The following is a 23,769-nucleotide window of genomic DNA, read 5'->3' as shown; positions in this document are numbered from 1 at the left end:
GCACCTTCCCTTTTGGTTTTGTTGGTTCTCAGGCTGAGGTAGAAAGAATACTGGAAGAATTGATGCGGGAAAGATGGAAAAACAAACAAATAAACAAGGAACCCAGCCATGCGCTAACTACACTCAAAAAACCCCCGTACTGGTGCAATTTACACCCTAAAATGCTCATTCTGATGACTCATGGAGGGTCGTGCCTGCGTAAAGTCTCCATGAATTATGATATTTGTGGAGACAACCTATTAAAAATGCAATGGGGTTAACAGGCAACCATTAGGGTTATTCTCTGAGCAAATATAATTAGGGCATCTTGAAAAAAGCATGGAAAGCTCACTAAGAAGGGATCACGACATTGAGAAACTTGGATAGCCTCTGCTGAAATAAAACCAAATCCCAAGACACCAACATATTAACTTTTGAAAGCCTCTAGAGTTTACAGAAAATTATTTTTTTTCACATAGATCATTTCATTTGATCCTTAGTCTTACAAGAAAAAACAGCCAAGGGAAGTGAGGTATCTCTGGTTCTTTCTTGTCACATTGATACTGTAAGTGAGGAAAGAGGAAGAGTGTGTGATGAGCTGCGTACCAACCACCTGTACATACAATCGTGAAGACCATGGGGGATCGTAGAACAATCATAAGCTTGGATTCCAGCTGTATGAGCTGGGCCTGCCACTCGAATGAATTATTCCTTGGGGGGAAGGGACCTGGCCTGGCCTGTTCACACTGAATCCTAGCGCCCGCAACAAGGCCTCGCACTGGCAGGTCTCTGAAAATACTTGCTGACTTCAAGATAAACCACTTCTACCTCACAGGCTGCAGTAGAAATTAAAGAAGAAAATGTATGCAGGTGGTACCTGACACAGAGAGACCATTTAATGAACACTAATTGAATTTGGGTACTAATGCACGAAGGTAAATTTTATTTCAGGCAAATTTGGTTTAAAATCACCAAATTTCTCTGTCCAAAGCCTAGAGGTATCAACAACTTTCCAACGAAATTTCAACTAATTTCTAATTTTAACTCTACTCTGAAGTCAAAAGTTAAAAAGTATAAATTCTTTTGTGAGAATTGCCATAAATACGAGTTGTCAAATGTGCAAGTTTAGAGTCCTTAAGAGCACATATAAATACATGCTACTTTAGCAGACAATAAATGATAAATGAAATTTAATTTTATTACACAGAAAAATTCTTCTAATCATGTGTGTATAAATATTTATATGTGTCTATTATCTCTCTGTATAGGCATGCATCTATATACACAGAGATATATACAAACATATATCCACACATGTGGATATTTGTAATATAACATGATTTAAATATTAAGCACACTATTAGAGTATAAACAAATGTGAAAAAACATCTTCGAGAAGTGTGAGAGTTTTACATAAGGGGAAAATCTACAGACAACCACCTAAACTTCTGTAAGTCAATTAGTACTTTTTTCCCCCAATCAACGAACATCTTCATCTCTAGACAGTCAATCCAAAAATTCTACAATTGAATTTGTTTGAATTCACTGAAGTAAATACCTGTTCCTCCAGTGAGAACTCCCTTGGTTATATCTCCATTTCTCGGATCAACAGTTTTCTACCAAAAAAAAAAAAAAAAAAAAAAAAAGAAAGGAAAAAAAGATTCTTAATGTTAAAGTTGCAAGTGAAAGTAAAGAAAAAAAAAACAACAACAAAACATTAATAGTTTAAAAATGGCCTCCTCAGTACCTTATCTGTAGCTTCTGTTCGCCTTGTTCTTTTCATAATCTCCTCAAGTCGCTACAAGAAAGGGAGAATTTTTTTTAAAGATTTTATTTATCTATTTGGCAGAGAGAGATACAGCGAGAGAGGGAACACAAGCAGGGAGAGTAGGAGATGGAGAAGCAGGCTTCCTGCTGAGAGCTCAATGGGTGGGGGGGGGGTTGGATCCCAGGACCCTGGGATCATGACCTGAGCAGACACACCCAAAGGCTGAGCCACCCAGACACCCCAGAAAGAGAACTGAGCAAAGGGGTCAAATAGGCAAAGAAGGCAAGCCTGGCACATTTCACTAAGCAGATGGGTCATCCGAACACCTCTGTGACTTTGGACATTATAATGCCCACTGCTCCCTTTTAACGGGCATTATTCACACCAAGGCTGGAGCTGACTCAAGCCACATGAACCGGAAGGAACTGTTTTGGGTGCGGTCCGCACTGTGCGGACAGATGTCTTTGGAGATGGTGATGAATACTCGGAGCGACTTCGGTTTCTCCGGAATGTTTTCTGAGAGCGGTGAGCTAGTCTCCTGGTCTTGGGGCTTCAAGGCTGGGGAAGAATGGGGACAATGAGCACCCCAGGCTTCTGGTCTAGACACAATCACCTTTTTTCTTTCCAGGCGCTCCTGCTCTTCTCTCTGGAAGTGCTTCTCCCGCTCCTGCCGAACCCTCTCGGCTTCCTCACGAAGGCGAGCTTCTTCTTCCTTCTGGAAACAAGAAGTGGGCCTGTGCTTCAGGCCGGAAGGGCTGCCGGGAGGTGGAGGCACGGGGGGTGGGGTGGGGGGGTGGGGGGGCCAGAGCAGGTGCGGGACACACAAACACACACACACACACACCCCGCTGAGGAGACTCCCCCGCACGCCGGGCGGGGGGAGGGGGCTCCCCTACCTGCTTCTGGGCGCGCTCCAGGTCCTCGCGCTCGCGCCGCTCGCGCTCCTCCGCCTGCCGCCGCAGCTGCTCTTCCCGCTGCTCTTCCCTCTCCCGGGCCTGCTCGGCCTCCAGCCGGCGGGACTCCTCCTCGCGCCGCGCCCGCTCCTCCGCCACCTTCTGCGCCAGTTCCTCTCTCTTTTGTCTGGAAAAAGACACACACAAAGCAGAGATAGACCGGGGGGGCGCTCCCTGAAGAAAGGCTGGAGATGGTGGTTGAGGCCTGAGGGCTGGAGGGCAAACCTCCCCGATGCGTTCACTGCATGGCTTGGGGTCCAAGAGGAGGAGGGACCCTCTGTTCTTCCTCCCCCAGGTCCCCAGCCTCCCGCTGCCTCGTGGTAAACAGAAGGAACGTGCAACACTGATGCTTTAAGGAGAGCCTGTCTTGGGAAAGGATGTGCAACCGAACTATCGTTAAAGGCTCAGACTAGTTTTATCCAATAATGGGACAGTTTAGTAATGAGTTTGAACATTCGTTTCCCTCCCACCCCTGGAAATCTTTGTAAATTAATAAAGGTTACAATGTTCTGTTAACAGGGCCGGACAAGACAGACCACGTAAGCTCCCTGCTGTGATCAAGTGTGTCCAAAGTTGCTGCCCAGCACTGGGGCTGCGGTCCTCCCCCAAGATGGAGCTCTGCTTGTCTGGAGAACAATGTCCTTGGCATCGGTTGTATTAGCTAGAGGAGGAGGCCAACTAAATCATGGGGCACTGAACTATCTCACCCAGCTACTCCCTGAGAGTTCTCTTAGGAAGAAAATACAAGCTTCTAGTATGCGGCTTTAAAGGATTATTAGAAAGATAATGAGGAAATATGGAGATTAGAAATATTTTCAGTAAAAAAAAATCAGACTGTACAATTGTACGTCTACTGTCGTTATACTGTGGCTATAATTAGGTAAATAGGTGTGTGTGTGTGTGTACATTTTATGTATGTCTATAAACCCCTACTGTGCTCAGAGACTAGAAAGGATGACCCAAAATCCACTTTGCCAATGACTGAAAACTGGTAAGACTATGGATAGATTTTTTTCTTTCTATAAACCTTTCTCCATCAATGTTGTTATACTGTCATCAGAGCAAGAAAACGTGATTTAAAAAAAAATCACTTAGTGATCAGAGGCATGACTCTGAAGCAACTAGTCCATTCACCTTCATCACTACTACCAGCTCCTGTCTCTCAGACTGAAGACTTAATCCAAGGTATCCCTAGGATGTCCCTTCTCATTGAACAATGTCACTGCTTTACCTTTCCAGCTCTTCCCTCTCCCTCTTCTCCCTTTCCTCCTTCTCTCTCTGCTCTCGGGCCAGCCGTCTCTTCTCAGCTAGCAGCCTCGTGGCCTCTTCTGGGTCGGTGGTGCCTGCGGAGGTCTTGGGGGAAGCGGCGGCAGTCACAGTGGATGGCGAGGCTGGGGCTGGGCCTGGGGTCGGCGCTGGAGTGGGGGCCGATGCCGGAGCCAAGGCTGGGGCTGAAGCAGCTGTACAAACAGGTACAAGGAGAAAACCAGTTGGAAACAAAACCCAAAGAATAAAACAAAAACTAGCATTCCCCACACCCCAGGCCTAGAATTCATCATTATAAGAGAAAAGGGAATGTTTATTACTGGGTGTTCTCACGGTTTCACTGTATTCTGCTTGTAACCAGGCAACAGATAACAAAAAGGTGCATGTGTAAGGGAGACATCCAACAAAGCTGACACTCTGTCACCGGCTCCTATTTTTATACAAGTTAATCAGTTAACAACATATATCAAATGTGTACTCAGTACGGAGCCTCACGTTAGGTTCTGTGGGAAGTTATACTCTGAACAAAAAGAAGATGAGATCTTCCATTTGCCTTTCATTACATTTAAAAAATTCCTTCTCTTTAGTGACTATTTGTTACTAGCAGACCAAAGCCTTTCTACGACCATCCTCAGGGTTCCGGCCATGAGCCCAGATTCAGGCTGGGAAGATGACACCGATGAAGATGAAGAAGTCCCTTTTGTCTACCCAGAGCTGTCTCCAGGTCTGAGATGGGATGAGCCTAGGGCCTCTTCAGGAGCCAGCACTCGTATTCTTTACCCTTTTGCGCCTCCCCTGTCCATCTTGATGCCAAGATGCAAGATGGCAGTACAAGTCCTCTGACCTGATCCACACTGAGGAAAAGGCCCAGAGAGCCACTCTAGAAGGCCAGGAGTCTCACAGAGATGCTCCACTGGAAGGTGTGATCTCTGGTATTCTAGACTCTCCATTCAAGAGTAATGCATTCTTCTCTGCCCCCGGAACACTTTTCAGCCTTTCTCTTCTATTTCCATGCAAACAAATATTGGACCCTTCCACTGTCAAACAACATTGTCACTTGTCTGAGTTATCTATTCTATCTTTGTCCCTACCTCCATCTTCAAATTAAGCCTTAAGGAGAAAACTTTTGAATGAAGACAACTTTCAATAAAAAATATTGAATTCCTGGTTCCAGGTGATTCTAAGCTTCTGGCTAAACATCTGGTTTAGTCTGGCAGAGATGAGATCCACTGGGTCTTTTGAAATGAGTTCTGACCTCCGTCAAGTACCAGAGGCTAGTCAGTGGTCCTTTGGGCTCCACTACATACAGGGTAACTGGCCATTCTATATTTTATTTGACATTCCTGCACAGGACTTGACTGATGAGCTTAGTGTCTTTCAGGGTCCCTAGGTCTACCACATACTTGGATTCAGTAGATCTAAGACAGAGCCAGGGCTCTGTCCTTTGAAACATTACAAAAATGGTGAATTAAAACTATTTCCATAAACCCTTTGAAGATCTTCACTGTAAAAGGGCGAGACTAGGGCGCCTGGGTGGCTCAGTGGGTTAAGCCGCTGCCTTCGGCTCAGGTCATGATCCCAGGATCCTGGGATCGAGTCCCGCATCGGGCTCTCTGCTCAGCGGGGAGCCTGCTTCCTCCTCTCTCTCTCTCTGCCTGCCTCTATGCCTACTTGTGATCTCTCTCTGTCAAATAAATAAATAAAATCTTTAAAAAAAAAAAAAAAAGGGCGAGACTAATCCCCTTCATTTGAGTATGAGTTGAATGTAGTCACTTGCTTCTGATGAATTGACTATGAAGAAATTGTGACTTCTGAGTGTATGACTTCTGAGACCAGGCATAAAAGGTGTGGAATGCTCATGAGGCTCTCTCACAGATCACGCTTTCTGGGGAAAGCCAGTAAGCGAGTCCAGCAGAGAGACTCTGAGGACATAAAGCAGCCCCACAGAGAGGTTCGTGTGCCAGGAAATGGAGCTCCGCCATATGTGTGCGCCATCGTCCAACTACCCAGCTAACCTGCTTCCAAACTCCCGACCCAAGAATCTGTGTGATATCTGTTTTTATGAGCTTGAAAGTTTTAGGCTGATTTGTTACACAGCAGTAGAGATAACTAATATAAGCAATCCTGATGTGGGGGCTCTGAACACCATGTTTTGTGAAAATCTGGACTCAGTCAATAGAAGGTCTCATAAATCATACCTGAACTAATATGCTGTGCCTCCAATGACAGGCTTTTGATCAGATGTGCCTTTCTTTATACATAAGAAAATTGCACATGGGAAAAGCTCCTGAAATGAACCTTCGAGGAAATGTCTAAGTCTCCCAGGAAGAGCAAGCAACCCACGCTGCATCACAAGGCAGCTGAACCTTACCGGGAGCAGCTTCCGGCTCAGCAGGGGTCCCCTCTTCAACTGTGGCTTCTTCCACCTTCACTAAAGGTGTTCTGCCCTTAAGTGATGGCTCTTTGGCAGCATTCTGGGATTCCTTCTCAGGGTCTTTCCTCTCGGGTTCCACTCTGACTTCTCTCTTGACAGGGCGGATGTTGCCAGGGGATGGGGGCCGGGCCTGAGCAGAGGCTGCTTTGACTGATCCGGGAGGCAAGGACGAGGCTGGTCTGGGTGTGCCAGGCAGATGAGGGAAGGATTTGGATGGCAACCTGGGCAACACATCGGGGAAAGAGAATGGGAGCCATCAGAGCCAGCCTGCCAGACCCTTCCTTTCCCCACTCCTCTACCATGTGATAGTCCTAGCATGCCAGCACCAGGAAGGAAAAGAAATGAAGATACCAAGCTGGTGTGTTTGTTTTTTTATGTAGCAAACAGAGAAATATTCACTTTAGAGACTCACTCCTATTTCCTTTTTCCCTTCCTACAAGGAAAAATGTTATTCCCTAAGTCAATGGCAAACAGTGGGGAGAGAATAAATAGTTTGCTTTCAGAGAACAGAAGCTACAGATGCTTCAACATGCGGCAACCCAGACAACCTCTTAAATTTCACTTACCAAAGTCGGGAGGGAGCTGGTGATCTTGCTTTGGAATGAGATGGAGACAGTGCCCTCCGAATGCCAGGTGTGGAGTGGAATGGTAGGTTTTCTCTCTCCTTCTCTCTTTTATAGCCCTAAGTGTGGAGAAACACAATAATCAGATTTGGCTATGAGTGGAACAGTCCCATTCACAGTATCAATAGTGGAGCTGCAACCCACTGAGTAACTTTTTGGAAAATTTCCAGCCTTTGTCATTTATATCCATTACACGGCCACAAAAAGCCCTTGTTACCTCAAATCTGAACCATATAACTGAATTAACACCATCTGACACTGATAATAAAATTGTTGATGTCTGAGGTGGAGTTACATTTGTTAAAAAAAAATACACTAATACTCTTAGAAAGCACCTATACTTACTTTGTGCCTACAATAACCTGGGGTAAATTCTCTCATTACCTTTTTTAACCCAGACAAGTATCGAAATAAAAGTGACTTCCATTTCTCCCTGCCCACCCCCCATTTTAATTCTTCAGCATTTTTTTTTCCTATGTTGGAACATAACATATTCAAGACTTACTTTTTTAAAAAATTTGTGTGTCTGCTACATCAGAGGTTAATTCCTTTTTTTCTTTTATACTGATACTATATAAGTAATCCCTTTCTCATCTAACGGCCTTTGAAGGAAAAGTCAGGTTCAAGGTGAAGAATTTTAGCTATTTTTAATCTTCTTTGAGGATAAAGTGGAAAAGGGAGAGTGGGTCAAAACATCATTCCTCTTCTAATGGTGCACTAGAAATTCAGCCAGGGAGCTGATACCTTTTCTAAGTCAAAATGAACAAAAGGAAACCCAGAACTGTTTGGTAATCTATAGCCAACTGCGACAAAAACAACAACAACAACAAGCCGCAGAGAGCGAGAAAGACTCATTCTAAGTATCTGAAACACGCCAACGAGGTCCTGGGACGGGACCAGATGCTCGCCAGAGGCATGTGTGTGAGCACCTGTCAGGACCCGACTCCATGCGACCCTGGCAGGAAAGCAGGCAGTGGAAGTCGAAGGCAAGGGACAGAATTTCTTTTATTTTATCTAGCTGTGGGGCCAAGAAGCTGGTAGTGTCCCCCTTTTCTCTCCTTCCTGCCTGGGGCAAGCATTAACTCCCTTCTTCCTTTCTTTGTTTCCCCCTTCTTACTCCCCTTCAGCGTTCCTTCTCATTGCTTCTCTCCACTTTCCTTAGTAGCATCCGAGTTGATGGACTGGGCTAGAGGTGGGGGGAAAACATGAGTATCAAATAATACTCAGTGTCTTCCCAGAATTTCTAAATAAAACTAATGAACGAACGCCGGGGCAGGGAAGAACTTTACAAGATGCGTGTCCGTTCTAGATCACTTGTGGCTGCCTGACCAGCCTTTGCCCTGATTTCTGGTCCCAGAAGGTGGGAGGTGAGGCCTCAGAAGTCAGTTGTTGTCCTTGGGTGGCAGATGTGGCAGTCAGCACAGAGGAACCTTCCAGCTGCTATACTGGGTGGCAATCATGTCTGTAGCGTATCAGTGCCAGAGTGGAAGGCCTGGGGCTCTTCCCGAGGGAAGCTGGCATTAAGCACCTCAAGTAACTTTTCTTTTCCTTTTTCTCAAAACATTTTACTTTGGCTGAAGTCAAATTAAGGAGCGATCTGAATGGGAAAATAATTCAGGGTAATTTGTGATGCAGAGGAAACAGGGATGAATTTCATCATCTGTGTCTTGGTAAGACAGGCATCGAGGGAAAGAACCTACAAGAACTGTGTAATTCTTCTTTTGGGGTTAAAAAAAAATGTTAGAGTGCCATTGAACCAATTCTTTCTAAAACTGCCCTCCTTTTATTCACCTTAAAGAGGCAGGGAAACAGGCAAAGAGAGGTTGAGAAAAATGTTGAATACTTGAGGTGACATCCTCAGGCAGGTAGATGGTTTTACCCTCTTAGATCTTTTAGATGTCTTTTCACTGGTCTTGTCACCCAATCACCTGTCTGGGTACCACACATGTAAAGGCATTTCTCATCTTCCCCCTGATCTGAGTTAATAGCCAGTGGTCTGTACAATAATCTTTCCTATTAACATTTTCCACAAGGTTAATGTGGAACACACACAGCAATGTGCACACGTCAGTGGACACTGGACCAGCAGGACAAAGACTTTGATTTTACAATTAGAGTTAGGGTTAGAATACAAATAACACTCAAAAGAGACAATATAGACCAATACTCCAAGACCCTGCTTGTCCAATAGAACATTCTGTGATAACAGAAATGTCCTACATCTGTGTTGTCCAATAAGCTAACCACTACCCATATTTGGTCATTTGAGTTTAGATCTAAATGAATTAAAATCAGATAAAACTGAAAAAAGCTATGGAAACATTTCTATGTATAATAGCATCAGAAAGAAAAAAAAAGTTTATTCCTTAGGAATAAACTTTACCAAGAAGGCAGAAGACATGTACACTGAAAACTAAAAGACATTGCTAAAAGAAATGAAAAGAACACAAATGGGAAGACATTCTGTGTTCACAGACTAGAAGACTTATTGTTAAAATGTCAATACTACCCACAAGGACCTACAGATTCTAAGCAAGCCCTATCAGAATCCAATGTCGTTTTTTGCATAAATAGAAGTATCTATTCTAAATTCATACGGAACTTCAAGGGACCCTGAATAGACAAAACAATCTTGAAAAGAAAGAACAAAGTCAGAACAAAGTCGCGTCCTGATTTCAAAACATACTACAAAGCTACAGTAATCAAAACAGTGTGGTACTGACATTAAGAGAGACATGGAGACCAATGGAGTCAAGAGCCCAGAAATAAATCCTTACGTTCACAGTCAAAGGATCCTCAATAAGGGTGCCAAGAGCACTCGATGGGAAAAAGACAGTCTCTTCAACAGATGGTGCTGGGAAAACTGGATATCCACACACCAAAGAACATAGCTGGACCCTTACCTTACACTGTAGACAGAAACTAACTCTAAATGGATTAGAGACCTAAATGTAGTGCTTAAAACTATAAAATTCATGCCAAAAAACAGGAAGCTTCATGACACTAGATTTGATAATGAAGGATTTCTTGGATATGACACCAAAAGCACAGGCAACAAAAGGAGAAATAGACAAATGGAACTGCATCACACTTAAACACTCCTGTGCATCAAAGGATACAATCAAAAGAGTAAGGAAATAAACTACAGAATAAGAGAAATACTTGCAAATCATACATCTGATAAGAGATTAGTACCCAGAATATGTACATATGCTACAACTCAAAAATTAAAATTAAGATGAAACAAATTAAAAAACAAGATTAAAAAACGAGCAAAGGACTTGAATAGATTTTCCTCCAAAAGAGATATGGGAATGGCCCACAAACATAAAAAGATGTTCAACATCACTGATCATTAGAGAAACGCAAATCAAAATCACAATCAGACAGAGCCTCACACTATTAGGATGGCCACTATAGAATAAACAAAACCCCAGAAAATAACAAGTGTCGGTGAGGATGTGGAAGAAGTGGAACCCCTCTATACTGTTGGTGGGAATATGAGTGATATGGTTCATTTATTATGGAAAACAGTATGGCCTGGCAGTTCACCAAAATACTAGAAATAGAATTAGCACAAACCCCAGCAATCCCACTTCTGGGTATATATCCCAAAAGACTGAAGGCAAGATCTTGAAGAGATAATTTGCTACTCACACAATACAGCAGGGCTAATCGTAGGGTTATTCAGATTCAAGAGGCAGAAGCAGTTCAAATGTCCACCAGCAGATGAATGGATTAACAAAATCTGGTAGATGTGTACGCGTGTGTTCATGTGTATACGCATGCATGCATACACACAATGGGATATTATTGGCCTTAAAAAGGACAGAGATCCTGTGACATGCTACAACATGGGTGGACAGACCTTAAGGACATTATACAAAGTGACACGAGCCAGTCACGAAAGGACAAACGATTCTATTTATATGGCATGTCTAAATGTAGTCAAATTCAAAGAAAGAGAAAGTAAAATGGTAGGTTGCCAGGGGTTGGGAGAGGAGGACATGGGGAGCTGTTGTTCAGTGCGGATAGTTTCAGTTTTGTAAGATTTAAGTAGTTCCGGGGATAGGCTGCACAACAATGTGAACAGACATAACATTACTGAAATGGACGCTTAAAAATAGTTAAGATGGTAAATTTTGTTACCTTTTTTTTTTTTAACTATTTTATTATTTTTAACTATTTTAACTATTTATATGGCATGTTAAACATTTTTTTAAAAAGGAAATGGAATTTAAAGTTCTTTTTGGTATTCTCACTAGTGACTTTTTCTTTTTTTTTCCCCCCACTAGCCACTTCTCAAGTGTTCCATAACCACTGGTGGCTGGTGGTTCAGCTGAACTCCAAGGGGCAGCTCTGGGGTATAAAGGAATTGTGAGTCGTTTCCGGAAACAGGTATTTGCCTTAATATTTGGTAAGGAGGTGAAACGATGACCAATAAATCAAATACAGAAGAGGAAGGCATAAAAAAAAAAAATTAAAATGGGTGAGAAAGCAGAGCTTCTGAATCATGTGATGACAAATCCCTCTCCTTTAATCTGTTGGCCAAGGGTCTGCTCTGCTCCTTCCCTCCTGGCATGTTAGGTTGTGTTTTTATCCATAACAACATGCTTTTCCTTTGCTAAAGGCTTCTCCCCCTCCAGGAAGTCCCCAACCTCTGGGGGCAAAGCTGTTCTAACTATGGCTTTTTATCCACAGCTAGGCTTTCTGAGGCTAACATGCTAATGATGAACAACTACCCAGACATCCAAGTTTCACTTCAAGCTTCATTCGCAAGACCTCCTTGCAGTGCTGGAGGTCTGGAGGTCTGATTCAATCAGGAATTAAATGCAGATTCCTGAAAACCTGGGGCTTGGAAGAAAACTGCCTATAGGAAAAGCCATCAAGCTCTCACAACCCTCAAACTATTCTCAAACATCTAAGCAGCATCCTTCTAAGTATCCATCAGCTTTATAAATCTGAACTGCTCTGCGAAGTTAAGATTAAAAAAAAAAATTGTTCAGCCTTTTATTAAACAGGTCACAGTATTCCCATGGGAATGAGATCTTCTGGTCCTTTAGGAGTAAGTACAATGACTGAAGACCACACAACAGTATCTACTTCTTTCAGCAGATACCAAATACACACAGTGTGAAGAAGAAAGGTGCTTAGAGACACAAAAGTTACCTCACTGTATTTATGGCATGAAATTCATTATCAGTGAAAACTTGCGTTGGCTCAGCCACCTTGCCAGGTCTCACAAGTACAAGTTATATTCTTCACTTGCAAAATCCGAGTCTCTGACACAGCCCAACTGCCTTTCAAGAATTTGTTACCTAGCAAATCACTAGTGTTTTCAAAATATTTGCTTACTATATTGTAAGATTTGGGCCTTGGCAGAAAGAAGCTAGACAGACAAAAATGCTTTGTTTTGCTCTTTTTGGTGAATCACATTCAGAGTTCAGCAAGCTCCTGGATATGCTGTAAGAAAAGGCAGAGGCAGCCGTCCAGGCCCACATGCCCTTCCAGGGCTTTCTGACTGGCAAACATGAAGAAGTGTGCTGGCGTGACCTTTATTCGTACACAGGCCCCCTGTGCATGCACACACTTGAACAGAGAACAGTTTTCATTCTCAAATTCATATTTCTAGGGGGAGCCCAACTCACATTTCTAGAGGGAGCGTTGGGAACGCCACCGCCCAGGTGCGGGCACCTCCCGCTCTGACACCCACAGGGCACCTGGGGCTGGTGTCCATTCTGCACAGAAATAGCACAGACTCGCCCGGCTACTCCCACCGGCTACTCACCGCGGTGCCGGGAACCGTCCTCCTTCTCGCGGAGCCCTCCGGTGGCGTTACTGAGAATTTGGGTCGCTCTGTCAGATTTCTAGAGTGTGCAGCTCTGTAGGGCATGATGTTGATGGGGCTGCAAGATGCTGAACGAGGACAAATGGGGATAACTAGGGTGTAGGTGATTGTTTTACACACAAGAGCACCAGAGGAGCAGTTGAAGGAAAGCCAAAAGCGGGTTCAGGAAAAGGAGCAAAGCAGAGACAGAGAGAAAAGTAGGGAGAAGAAGTTATTACCTAAAGGTGTCCAGAACCATCACAGCCAACTCTCCTCTCACAGTCCTATTGGTTTACAGTGTGTCCAAAGAGAAGCCATGTCCAAGCGAAAAATCTAGACTACATAAGTTATTGGGCTATTGAAATATTGAGTAAAGATACAGATGTAGTCTAATATTAAGGAAAGCAATGGGCTTATATTCCTATGAACTGATGGTTCTGGTAAAACATGACATTAGTGACAGATCATTTTATATAAGGACTGTTTATAAACAGATTTTTCCTAATTAGCTTTAAGATGGAACGAAAGGTGGAGACAGGAAGTAAGCAAGCAGGCAAGCAAGGTGGACTCCAGCCATTTCAGGAGTAAAGTTCAAAAGCCAGTGGAAAGCACAACGGAATTTTTACAATGTTAAATAACCAAGTCGTACTAGATGTTCAGGCTTGTTACAAGGATAACTGATAATTTCCAGAAACAAATTCTGTAAATGTTTTGTCTCTTTAAAGCCAGATCAGATGCTTGACTTCTGGGTTTTCCCAAAAGTCAAAGCATTTGATGGTTTATAACAAGCAGTAGAAGATATGGGGATACGGAATGTAATCATTTCAAATGGTGAACAGAACATATACATGTTAGAACAGCCAAAAATAAAGTTGAATTGTGGATAGCTTTTACTGTTTTACTCAGGTTTTTTTTTTTGTTGTTGTTTTGTTTTGTTTTTGTTTTTAAATCACATTTTCTGATTATTAACCTTCACAGAAACACAATCATTAATCAAGTCATTCTGGGCAAAAAAAAAGGTTTAAGGAAGTTCATATAACATGACATGGGTATCAAAAGTGTGGATTCTAAGGTTCCAAGGTTCATTTTTCAGATCTCATTCAGAAATCTTTTTCTCCAGCAAAAGATGAGACAATTAAACATTACTCCTTGCAAAGAATACTATGTGCTTGGATAATGTTATGAAATGACTTTACCTACCTAAAGCGATTGTAGCAAACTTTTAAAAAGACCATTATTTCAGCTAAGTATAATGGTATTTATTAGTAAATTAAAAACTCAGAAGTTCACAAGGCAAATTAGGAATTTTGGAATTATAGAGTTGAAACTGTTATTTTGGTTTCATTTACAGACAGAAAGTTGATCCGATTGCTTATCTATTCACGTGCTCTCTTATTAAACAATTCATATTATTTTTTGGTTATCGCTAAATGGTCAAGGCAGGGAATGGACTAGAAATTGCATTCTCTTTTCCAATCCTCTCAAAACAGAACTCTGTTGCTTCAAGATAAACTAAAACACTTGGCATTCCCTCTCAGCCCTCCTTAAAAGAATATGTGTATCTTAACTTGGGAGTTGACCTAAAACTTTGTTTTAGACCTTAATGGTGAAGGAAGTTTCCTTTCATTGTGAGAAAGGAGAAAGAACCTAGTCTCAATTGTCTTCTTGTGATCACAGGGGAAACTACTAGAAAATAACTCTTTTCAAGTACCACAACAAAGCATTTGCATTTCCCAGACTCGGAAGAGTTCAATGATGTAAAATTCTTGCAAGCCGGTCAAATGCATTTGAAGAATAACATCCTGGCACAAGGCACTTCCAGGGGATTAATGACCAGGAGAGGCACAGACTGTCCAGGGCACAACTAGAGGCCGTTCACCTTGCTCCAGAATCAAGAGACCTTAGACCACAGCCCTGCTCTGAGGCCAGAATCTAACAGAAAAAAAGGAAACACAGAAATAGGAGTTCATTTTCCTCCAGCAGAAAATAATTTCAGGGGTATCTAGGGAGCACTTCCTGAGATGATCATCGATGGCTGTAAGCCAATCTCATCACGCCTTTGGTTCATTCTGTATTGTAGCACCAAGGTCATATTAAGCACAGGAAGAAAAATATTCTTCAATCCATCTAGTGAAGTTTGTACAAGAATCCTCAAATTTAATTGTTTAAGGAATATTGTCTGGCCAAAACAAATACTGTAAATTCTTTCTAAAGACATTACGTTTCATGGAATTGGTTGTTCAGAACTGCAACTAGTAAAAAACCTGAAACCTTTCAATCATTTATTGGAATTATCTTGCCCTTCCGAAGAAGAGAGTAAGAGCAATAATATACAGTATTTTGATTTTCCCAGAGTGCTCTTCGTATCCCAAAGTAGTTTTATTAAACATGAACATTCTTCTAGGGAGTGTCCAGTAGACAATCTTCTATAATATCTCTATTTCCTTCTACTCTCGGTAGCAAGGGTGCATTAATTTAACTTACTCAAAATCTTATAAATGAACTATATGAAAAGGTGCAGAGAAAAGAAAATGCAGTACAAGTAGGCAGAGTATAGCACAGAGAATAGAAAACTTATAAAATAAAATAATATTAATAACATTTATTGAGTGTCTACTATATGCGGGTACTACTCTAAATATTTTACATGTATCAACTCATTTAACCCTGAGCTCTAACAATCACATGTATTTTAAATGTATTTTTAAAAATGGGCACGGAGAAGTCAACCCAAAGCAGTGGCCACAAATGAGAGGTAGGGGTCCTGCAAATTTCAAATGCTCTTACTGCTTCTTCTGGGAGTTTGCCATCACCAAACACCCTATGGGTAAGGATGGCTGTTGTGATCTGCTCTTGTAACCCTGGATTTGGACATAGGTCATCCTCTTGCCAGTGGCAACCAGATTTAAGATGAACTCAGGAGACAACAGTAAAATGGAAAGACAAGGAAGAATAATTGTGGAGAGCAGATGGAAAAAGGAAAAGTGATGAATACAGTGTTTTTGACAAGATAAACGTAATTACATATATAATTTCAAATGGAAAATAAAGAAAAACAACAGTTCTGGTTGGTTAAATATAAGGTGTATCAAGGCAATAATAAAGTAACAATCACCTAAGGACTGTATTAGTAAGAGCGGCAACTCAAGTAAAGGCATTTACTTGAGCATTGCTTCACAGTAACATAAATTACAGAAATGTATCCATTTGTGAGAAGGAGAATGGAAAAGTTGCAAAGCAAAGAACAGGCAGCCAGCAGGCAAAAAGCACCCTGATAGAGTAGAACAGTGAAGAGGGAATGTGGGAAGATGGGCGGGCAGAGTGGGTGGAGAATGAGCCAATGATGTCGAAAAGGACTGGAGGAGGACGAAAAGAATTGACACAAGTTAGTGGTGACAGAAACAGCAAAGACAGACGCTTTCTCAGCTGCAAGGCAGTCATTCAGCATGAAACCACATATGGGGTGGAGATTCCAAAGCATCAGAGCCCTCAACTATTTAAAGCCTACGAAACAGGACTGAAAGCAATGTTACAGTTTCTTCAATTAGCTGGACATATGGAAAAACTTCATGACTTGTGTAAGAGTATGACATTCTCAGAAAATAAACTATCTTAAAGTTAGCTGTATTTTCTCCTCCAGAAAAATCTCAGATGTGATGTGACAGCTGACAGGAGAGTTCCTTCAAAGAAAACACAGAACACTGTGGTCCAGCTAATTGAATGCACAACCGTACGCAGAGCATCACTCCAGGCGCTGAGGACGGAGGGGGGGAAGCATGTATAAGATCCAATGCACCAATTTGAATTCTAAGGGGCTCTTCCATAAGTCACTTATTGTCACTGCACTTGGTTTCCACAAGCAGGTGGTATGAATGTCTGCACTTGCTTCTATGACTGCCTCCTGGGGGTACTGTGAGAATTAGGATTGTTATTACCTCACTGGGCACCAGAGATGGGAAAAAAAAATCATAAAACCACCAAGAATTCTTCGCAAAGAGGGCTAATGAACATGAAGAGACTTGCAGAGGCCAAGCATTTTGAAAGGGAACTTTATGAAGAGGCTGTGTAATTTTCCAAGCGCCAAAGACAAGGGTGGCTCGGCTGCTTACAGAGATATACCAATTGTGCCCAGAGATATTAGGGAAAAACCAAATCACCATGAAAGAGCCATTGAGAAAAGCTGCGTATGTATCTTTCTTTCCAGCTAGATATAGGCTCTACACTAACTTCTCATTAAACTAATTGGCTCATTCAGGCATGCTTTGCATTTCAAAAACGCAGAGGAGTTATAACTAATTATAATAACCAGTACTTGGCACATTCTCCATATTTTCAAAGTATGTAACAAAGAAGAAGACTGTAATTAGCCTTCTCCACAGCTCTCAGAGATTTGAAAGGGTACTAATTCCTAGATTACCTACAAAAGCCCAGCCCAGGCAGAAGTAGCTAGCCCACAGCCACATCGTGAAGCTCTTGCTTAAATCGACCTGGGCTTTGATTTTAGTCTCCAGCCCATCTATTAGTATTAAATATTAAATTGTGTCTACCTCCAATGGTTTGCTCAGATGCAGGGGCAGAGAGAAAGGCAGGGAAGGGGTAGGTTTTTCTGGTGACACTACAAACACGCAGAAGCATCCAAAGCCATTGGATCCCAAGGAGGGGCATCCTTTGTCTGCCTAGCATCTGGTGTCCAGATAAGATGCGAAGGGGAAACGGTACCAGGAGCATGAAACCAACACCAACAGACATTTCCAAAGCTGCTGCACCCAGGCAGAGAGAGGGCGAACACACTGAGGAAGACCGAGATGTGATTGGATGGACCGGGGTGGCTCAGGTGTGCTTTAAAAGGAAGACTTTACCTCACCAAGAAAGTGGTACCTTGATAGTTTTACCTGTATCTCCAGACAAGGCCGCTGTGCTTTTGCTTCTCGCCAGGAACGAATGTGTGGGCGTCAGCAGTCTGTTAACAACGCTGCTCTCCCAGGGGCTGAGCTGCAGGCGGCGAGCTAGATGTCACCACATAAGCGAATTGTTAGACGAATTCTTTCCGGGGGGCAGGAGGGGGCAAGAGCATCATACTTATTGCTTGTATATGCCAGGCCTTCAAGAGACGAGGCTCTCCAGGGAGGACCGCCGGGATAGGGTCTGGGAGATGGGAACTCTGCCCAAAGGAGGAGCTATTCCAAAATGTTGCCTTACTTCAACATCTTCAAGATGTTAAGTTTGTGATGGGCTCTATGTTAGTTTCATGGATGCAGACTTTGCTAACCACCCTCCTTTAGGAGTGAACAGGTAACAAAACCTAAATATCATGTCACCGTCGGGTTTGGCATGCAGTCATACCGATCTATAACCTCATCAGGATAGGCAGAGGACTAAGGGCACACACCTCAGCCAAAGGGCTTCCTAAGTATCCTGAATCATCAACTCCAACACAGGCTTTGGCAGCTTAATGCAAGACTGCACTTCTATACAAATACAGATGGAAAGGGTCTCCGTCACATTTTCTAGATGTCCATGAGCTGCTACTTCGTCAATTGGGGGGAAATTAGATCTAATAAAAGGATAGAGGGCTCAGGCAAAGTTCTGTCTGGGATTTCCTTTCCATTTAGCAAGCCAGGTTCTTTCAGGTCCCTGTTTGACAACAACGTAAACATTTTGGTGGAGGACAAGGGTAAAATGGAAGCAAGATGAAATTAAATAGAAAAACCAAAATCCAATATAAACCTAATGTGAGAAATTACTAGTGGGTGTGTGAACATTCCAGAAAATAAATTTAGAACAATGCAGTGAATATAGTCCCAAACTATACTGGGGCTTGGTGGTAAGACCACTGTTGGGAAATGCATGATAATTATAAATTAATGACTTTGCTGATATTGTTAGCTTTCAGTGGTGGCTCATGAAAATATAGAAGCTACTTTCTGCAAATATCAGGGAAGAAGTTTGCAGAATCCTACAAGTACCACTAAAGTAAGGTAACCATACATCTTTATTTAAGGGCACACTCCCTAGTCACTGATAAAAGTCTTTAAAACTGTCTAAACCTGACAAAGCTAGTTCTCATCTATACCATAAACAGCAGGTGCAAATCCTTTTGTCTCTGGAGCGATTGTTCTTTTAATAATCTTTTGTATGTTGTATTTTAAAGAAACGACATTTAAATTCTAAAAAAAACTAGTTTTAGTTAACAGAAGTTACCTGATGTGAAATGTTGGTATAAATATCTGCTCCCATATGAAAGGAACTACCAACCTTCAGTAAGTACATTAATTACCTGACTTTATTTTTTAAAAAGTGGTTATTTTGATCAAGGCTGCAGTGAATCTAAGAATTAGTGAATTATTTATTAGATTTTTGTTATTAGGAGAGTCTTCACAGTTAAATTAAATCTTACCTGACAGACATAAATAAAAGGATTGTATCAATACATACATATCTTATATATACAATAATATATGTAACGGAGTAACAGTTACATGGTAGAACAACAATGGAACAAGGGCTGCTGTAATATGGCCGTGTGTGTATGTGAGCACCAACAATGGCATTGAATGTCAACTAAAAGTACTATACAGTCACACAAGAAAGCCAACAGGGAAGAGTGAGGAGGATGAAATGAAAATATTCAACAGAACTATATTTTTTCAAGTAGACGAGAAGGGGAAGAAGAGAGGAATGCTTCTTTTCCTTGATAAACTCTGCAGGACAACTGGTTCACAACTGCAGAGATGGTTTACTATTGGGAAGACATGTCTTTTCTTGCCCCCTGGATTAACAAGTTCATTAACTTTATTTCTGTGAGTCTTTAAAGCATCAACCAAAGAATCTGCCTCAAATAAAGATTCAAAACCCTTTTTGACTTGTGTTTAAAGCAAATCCAAAGAGATTTGTTTCATAGATCTGACAGCCTGAATGAAAGATTTTGCCAGAGGGAACATGTTTCCGCTTCTGCATTCATTACTATGCCCTGAATGAGAGAGAGAGAGAGAGAGATATCTCTTTCGTAAGATAACTTTCAGTAAAGGTGAGGACAGGAGAGTTAGTTTATGCCCTCCCTCCCACCCACCACCACCTGAGAGGTGCCTGATTTTAAGATGACAAGCTTCTGAAGAAAGGGATATTAATTTTCATGAAATAATTTTTAGTACTGATCCTACTTAAGCACAATGAGATATTGACAACTCCTATAACAGACCATCTGGACCAGGGGAGGCACACAAACACAGATATTTGTATTATGGTGTTCTTCCAAATGCAGGAAATCACTGTTCAGTTTCAGATGGGTGCCGTGCAAAAATCAGGCAAGTGTTGCCAGATCCTGATAGTTCGTGAAAAGCAGGAAACCCAAATGTTATAGGAGATATTCCATTTTTAGTATGATGGCAGTGAATTCAAATCAAAACGAGAACAAAAAAACCCTGCTCGGGTCCACCAGAACCTGCCTGTGGACAGAATGCAGCTCTACCACCAGGTCCTGTGATCTAGATTCTAGGGGAAAATGTATGGAGTAATTTTAGTAATTTCATTTCTTGCTTTTTTGGAAACTCCTTATCCTTCCTTGAGAAAAATCTGGTTAAGTAGGTAGCTTAAGAATATTAAGAAACACATTTTTAACGCAAAAATTTCCAGTGGCAAAATTTTCTCTATTGCAGCACTTACAAAAATCTTTGTTAATCAGAGGTTTCCTTTAACCTAGGTCATTTTCTCAGTCTATGTAACACTATATTCAAGTGTGACAACCCAAATATTTAAAAACAAGTAGGGCACAGGCACAGAGCTAATGGATGCCATGCATTAGGTCTGGAGGACTTAGGGAAGCATGGCTTGGGGAAGTGGATATTTACCAAATAGTATGGGAATATTTCAGTATTTTTAATAACCAGGAGAGTATTCCAGCTGAATGTCAACCTTGATAGCACCAGAGCCTCAATTTAGCCTCAGCTTGAAGGCCTGTGCTGTAGGGCTGAGAAAGCTCAGACAAGCTAGTAAATGTTGTACACCCTTTATAGATGAGTCTGTAAAAGTGTCTAATTTAATAATTTGATAAGAATGCTTCCTAATTTAATAAAGCATAACCAACTTTTAAAAATAGCAGAAAAAAAAGAGAGCAGAAAATAAAATCAACTAAATTACTTAAATTTATCAATTAGAGAAGTTCAAATTCAGAAGAATATCTGTTTTCATTAAAAGGCCTAGACCCCTCACTGTCCCACTGAAGGTTTTGGTTAACTTAAAAAAAAAAAAAAAAAAAAGCTTCCTGGGCCATGTGGGAACTCCTGATGAACTAAATCTTCCTTCCTGGCCAAACTTGACCTTGCCTATTGGACCCAGAACTGGTGGTACATGGTTCTTTCGACAAGGGGGCAGAGAAGCAGAACTCCCAAATTTAGTGCTCTCCCTCTGATCCTATTAGTCCAGCTTAGGATTCTACTGATAGACCCCATGATTCAAGGGGCAGTTTCCTGGACCTGGCTATTGAACGTCCCTTGATCCTTAACCTCACTCAAAGGAAGAATGCGTATAGTCGGGGTTGATGTAAGGAAGGACCACCATGAAGGCAAGAACTGAAGATTCAGTGTAGCAAAAACATGGGTTAGGAGCTGGTGATCTCTGTGCTAGACCCTTTTCTCCAACAGTTAGTCTGTAGGATATTAAATCAGGTCTTTCCCCTCTGCCCATCATCTCTGGAACTGTTACCCCAACTGGAGCAGATGAGCCATCCAATAAAACTCTCCCAGTTCTAAGATCCTATTAAGAATATCCAATCAGACACGATCAGGCAGAATCTATTAAACGATCCTGCTGCTAGTTGACAAATCACTGTTGTCCCATAGAAGGGTGGTAGGATATTGTTCGGTTTATTGCCCATCTACCCCAAATGCAGCTGTGGAACTGCAGGAGGCAGTAGGTAAGGTTTGACTTTAAAGTGCTGTAAAATCCCGATTGTAGTTTGTCTTAGACACAGGTTCACAAAAGTATGAAATTGAAGTGCTGAGTAAGTGATCAAATCCAAAGAAAAGATGAGTGGACAACTATAAGAACAGCATTCGTACATTATATTTTATACTAAGGGAATGGGTTTGAAAATAAAGGCTATTTATGAAAGGAATGTTAATTCATAATACTTATAGAATTATATAATAATACTTATAGAAATATATAATAATTATATATAATGAATATATAATTCAATTATATAATAATTATATATATAAAGAATATATAATTCATAATACATATAGAAGGCTCCTAAGTCTAGTATCCATGATTTAGGTAAATTAGTTAAAAAATAAAAAAGAGTAATGGTTTAGGTTAAAAGGCAAGAATAGGAAATTGTGTAACATGTAGTGCTTTAAGAGATTAGTTATTAGTTATAAAATAACATCAACACATATAATATTATACATTACAATGACACAACTTTTATACAATACAAAATACATCAATACACATACACACATACAGAACATGCACACACTGAATTTTTTTTAAAGACTATAAACACTGAACGTTTCCCAGTTTCTTATAAAGCATTGAAAATATCACAATTTGTTACTTTTAGAGAGTATGTGTTTTTATACTGCACAGTAATTCTTTGGCTTTCTAATTTAAAATGAATTTAAGTTCTGTAAAACCATAGCTTATCTTAAAAACTTGATTTTTGCTTCTATGAGATATAAATATGTAAAATAAAACTTAAATTTTATCAATAACTCAACATTCATGTACTGTAAATCCATGGGATGAATAAAACTCAGAATTCAAATAAAACATTAACTGGAGGACTATGATTATTAAAAGTTGTAGGAAGTTTCAATGATGATATTCTTGAGGTTAGGCCAAATCCCTGAAGAGCAAAATGAATGGACACCAAAAATCAATCACACGCACACACAAGAAATGCAGTAAGCAAGGTTTGGTTAAATGAGAAATCAAATAGCAAAATGAAATCTACCAACATGAATCATTTAAGATTTTTTAGAAAGTCAAAGCTTGAAATTCCCAAAGTACAGATGAAAAGTCAAAGACAACATGATTGAAGTGAAATAAATGTTCGTAACAAAGGTTATTGGCATGTTGGTGGATAAGTGGGTGATTTCTGGAGCTGTAAACTCATTTACTAAAAAGTTGAGAAGCACCGCTTTCATCACTGCTAAATGCAACCATTCAGCCAAGTTCTAAAATGAGCAAGTTCTTGTCGCAAGGGAAATGCTGTTCAGCCGTTTATTGCTTTTTTACTCTGAAGTTTTGTTCTTCCTATTTAAGAAACGTAGGGAAAGCAACTTCAGATGCTTATTGTTAGCTGTAAACATCCAGAAAAAAAAAAAGCATTAAGTAAATAACAGAACACTTTTTTTTTTTTCCTTTTGACTGTACCTCTATCTGGAGAATTTAGTAAAGTTGCAGATGAAGAGGAGAGCCGCTTGCTAATGACGGGATCAACATGTTTCGAAAGATTCATGGTGGAAACTGACCGCCTGTCTGGATCTAAAACAAATGGAGATAATGCTAATTGACAGCCAGCATGCATGCAGGATTGCAATTTCCTACTTTACTGACGGGAGGAGAAACTAGGATTGGATGCTTTCAGCTCTATTACTAGATCTTACATAATAGCACAGTTTTCTAAGTGGACATCTTAAAGGTAACTTAAAGGTTAGAAATACAGTTCATTTTTCTCATAGGATAAAATAAATATGTAGCACACCAGTTTGTCAGCCAGGGAAATTCAAGCATATTGTTATAATACAACAGACAGATGACGACCACAGGTAGGCCAGTGGAGGACAGCTAAAATAATGGGGCAGACCATACAGCAAGGAAGGAATTGTCAAAGTGGATGCCCTTAGAATTTCCCCAGCCAGGAACAAGGGGGCAGTAATGGGGCTGGTGAAATAGAATGCAAACACTAGGAA

The 23,769-nt window shown here is 41.1% G+C and overlaps 1 protein-coding gene across 11 annotated transcripts in view; it reads right to left on the bottom strand.

Moving 5' to 3' along the window:
* The window catches only part of MAP7 (microtubule associated protein 7), a 169,928-nt gene that overhangs the window by 12,746 nt on the left and 133,413 nt on the right, over positions 1–23,769 (bottom strand). For 5 of the 11 annotated variants that reach the window (XM_032339414.1, XM_032339416.1, XM_032339419.1 and 2 more), the window contains 10 exons: positions 23,231–23,341; positions 17,743–17,856; positions 12,812–12,963; positions 6,967–7,082; positions 6,338–6,621; positions 3,932–4,160; positions 2,644–2,827; positions 2,361–2,462; positions 1,727–1,777; positions 1,538–1,595 (listed from right to left, as the gene is read on the bottom strand). In XM_032339414.1, the coding sequence (XP_032195305.1) occupies positions 1,538–1,595; positions 1,727–1,777; positions 2,361–2,462; positions 2,644–2,827; positions 3,932–4,160; positions 6,338–6,621; positions 6,967–7,082; positions 12,812–12,963; positions 17,743–17,856; positions 23,231–23,341 (1,401 nt within the window). The remainder of the gene's footprint in view (positions 1–1,537; positions 1,596–1,726; positions 1,778–2,360; positions 2,463–2,643; positions 2,828–3,931; positions 4,161–6,337; positions 6,622–6,966; positions 7,083–12,811; positions 12,964–17,742; positions 17,857–23,230; positions 23,342–23,769) is intronic. The other 6 variants (XM_032339421.1, XM_032339418.1, XM_032339412.1 and 3 more) reach the window with 3 other exon arrangements.

This window comes from Mustela erminea, chromosome 4, assembly GCF_009829155.1.
Source record: "Mustela erminea isolate mMusErm1 chromosome 4, mMusErm1.Pri, whole genome shotgun sequence".
NCBI lineage: Eukaryota > Metazoa > Chordata > Mammalia > Carnivora > Mustelidae > Mustela > Mustela erminea.
The sequence above is the reverse complement of the archived record's forward strand: the minus strand, read 5'-3'. Positions and strand labels throughout refer to the sequence as shown.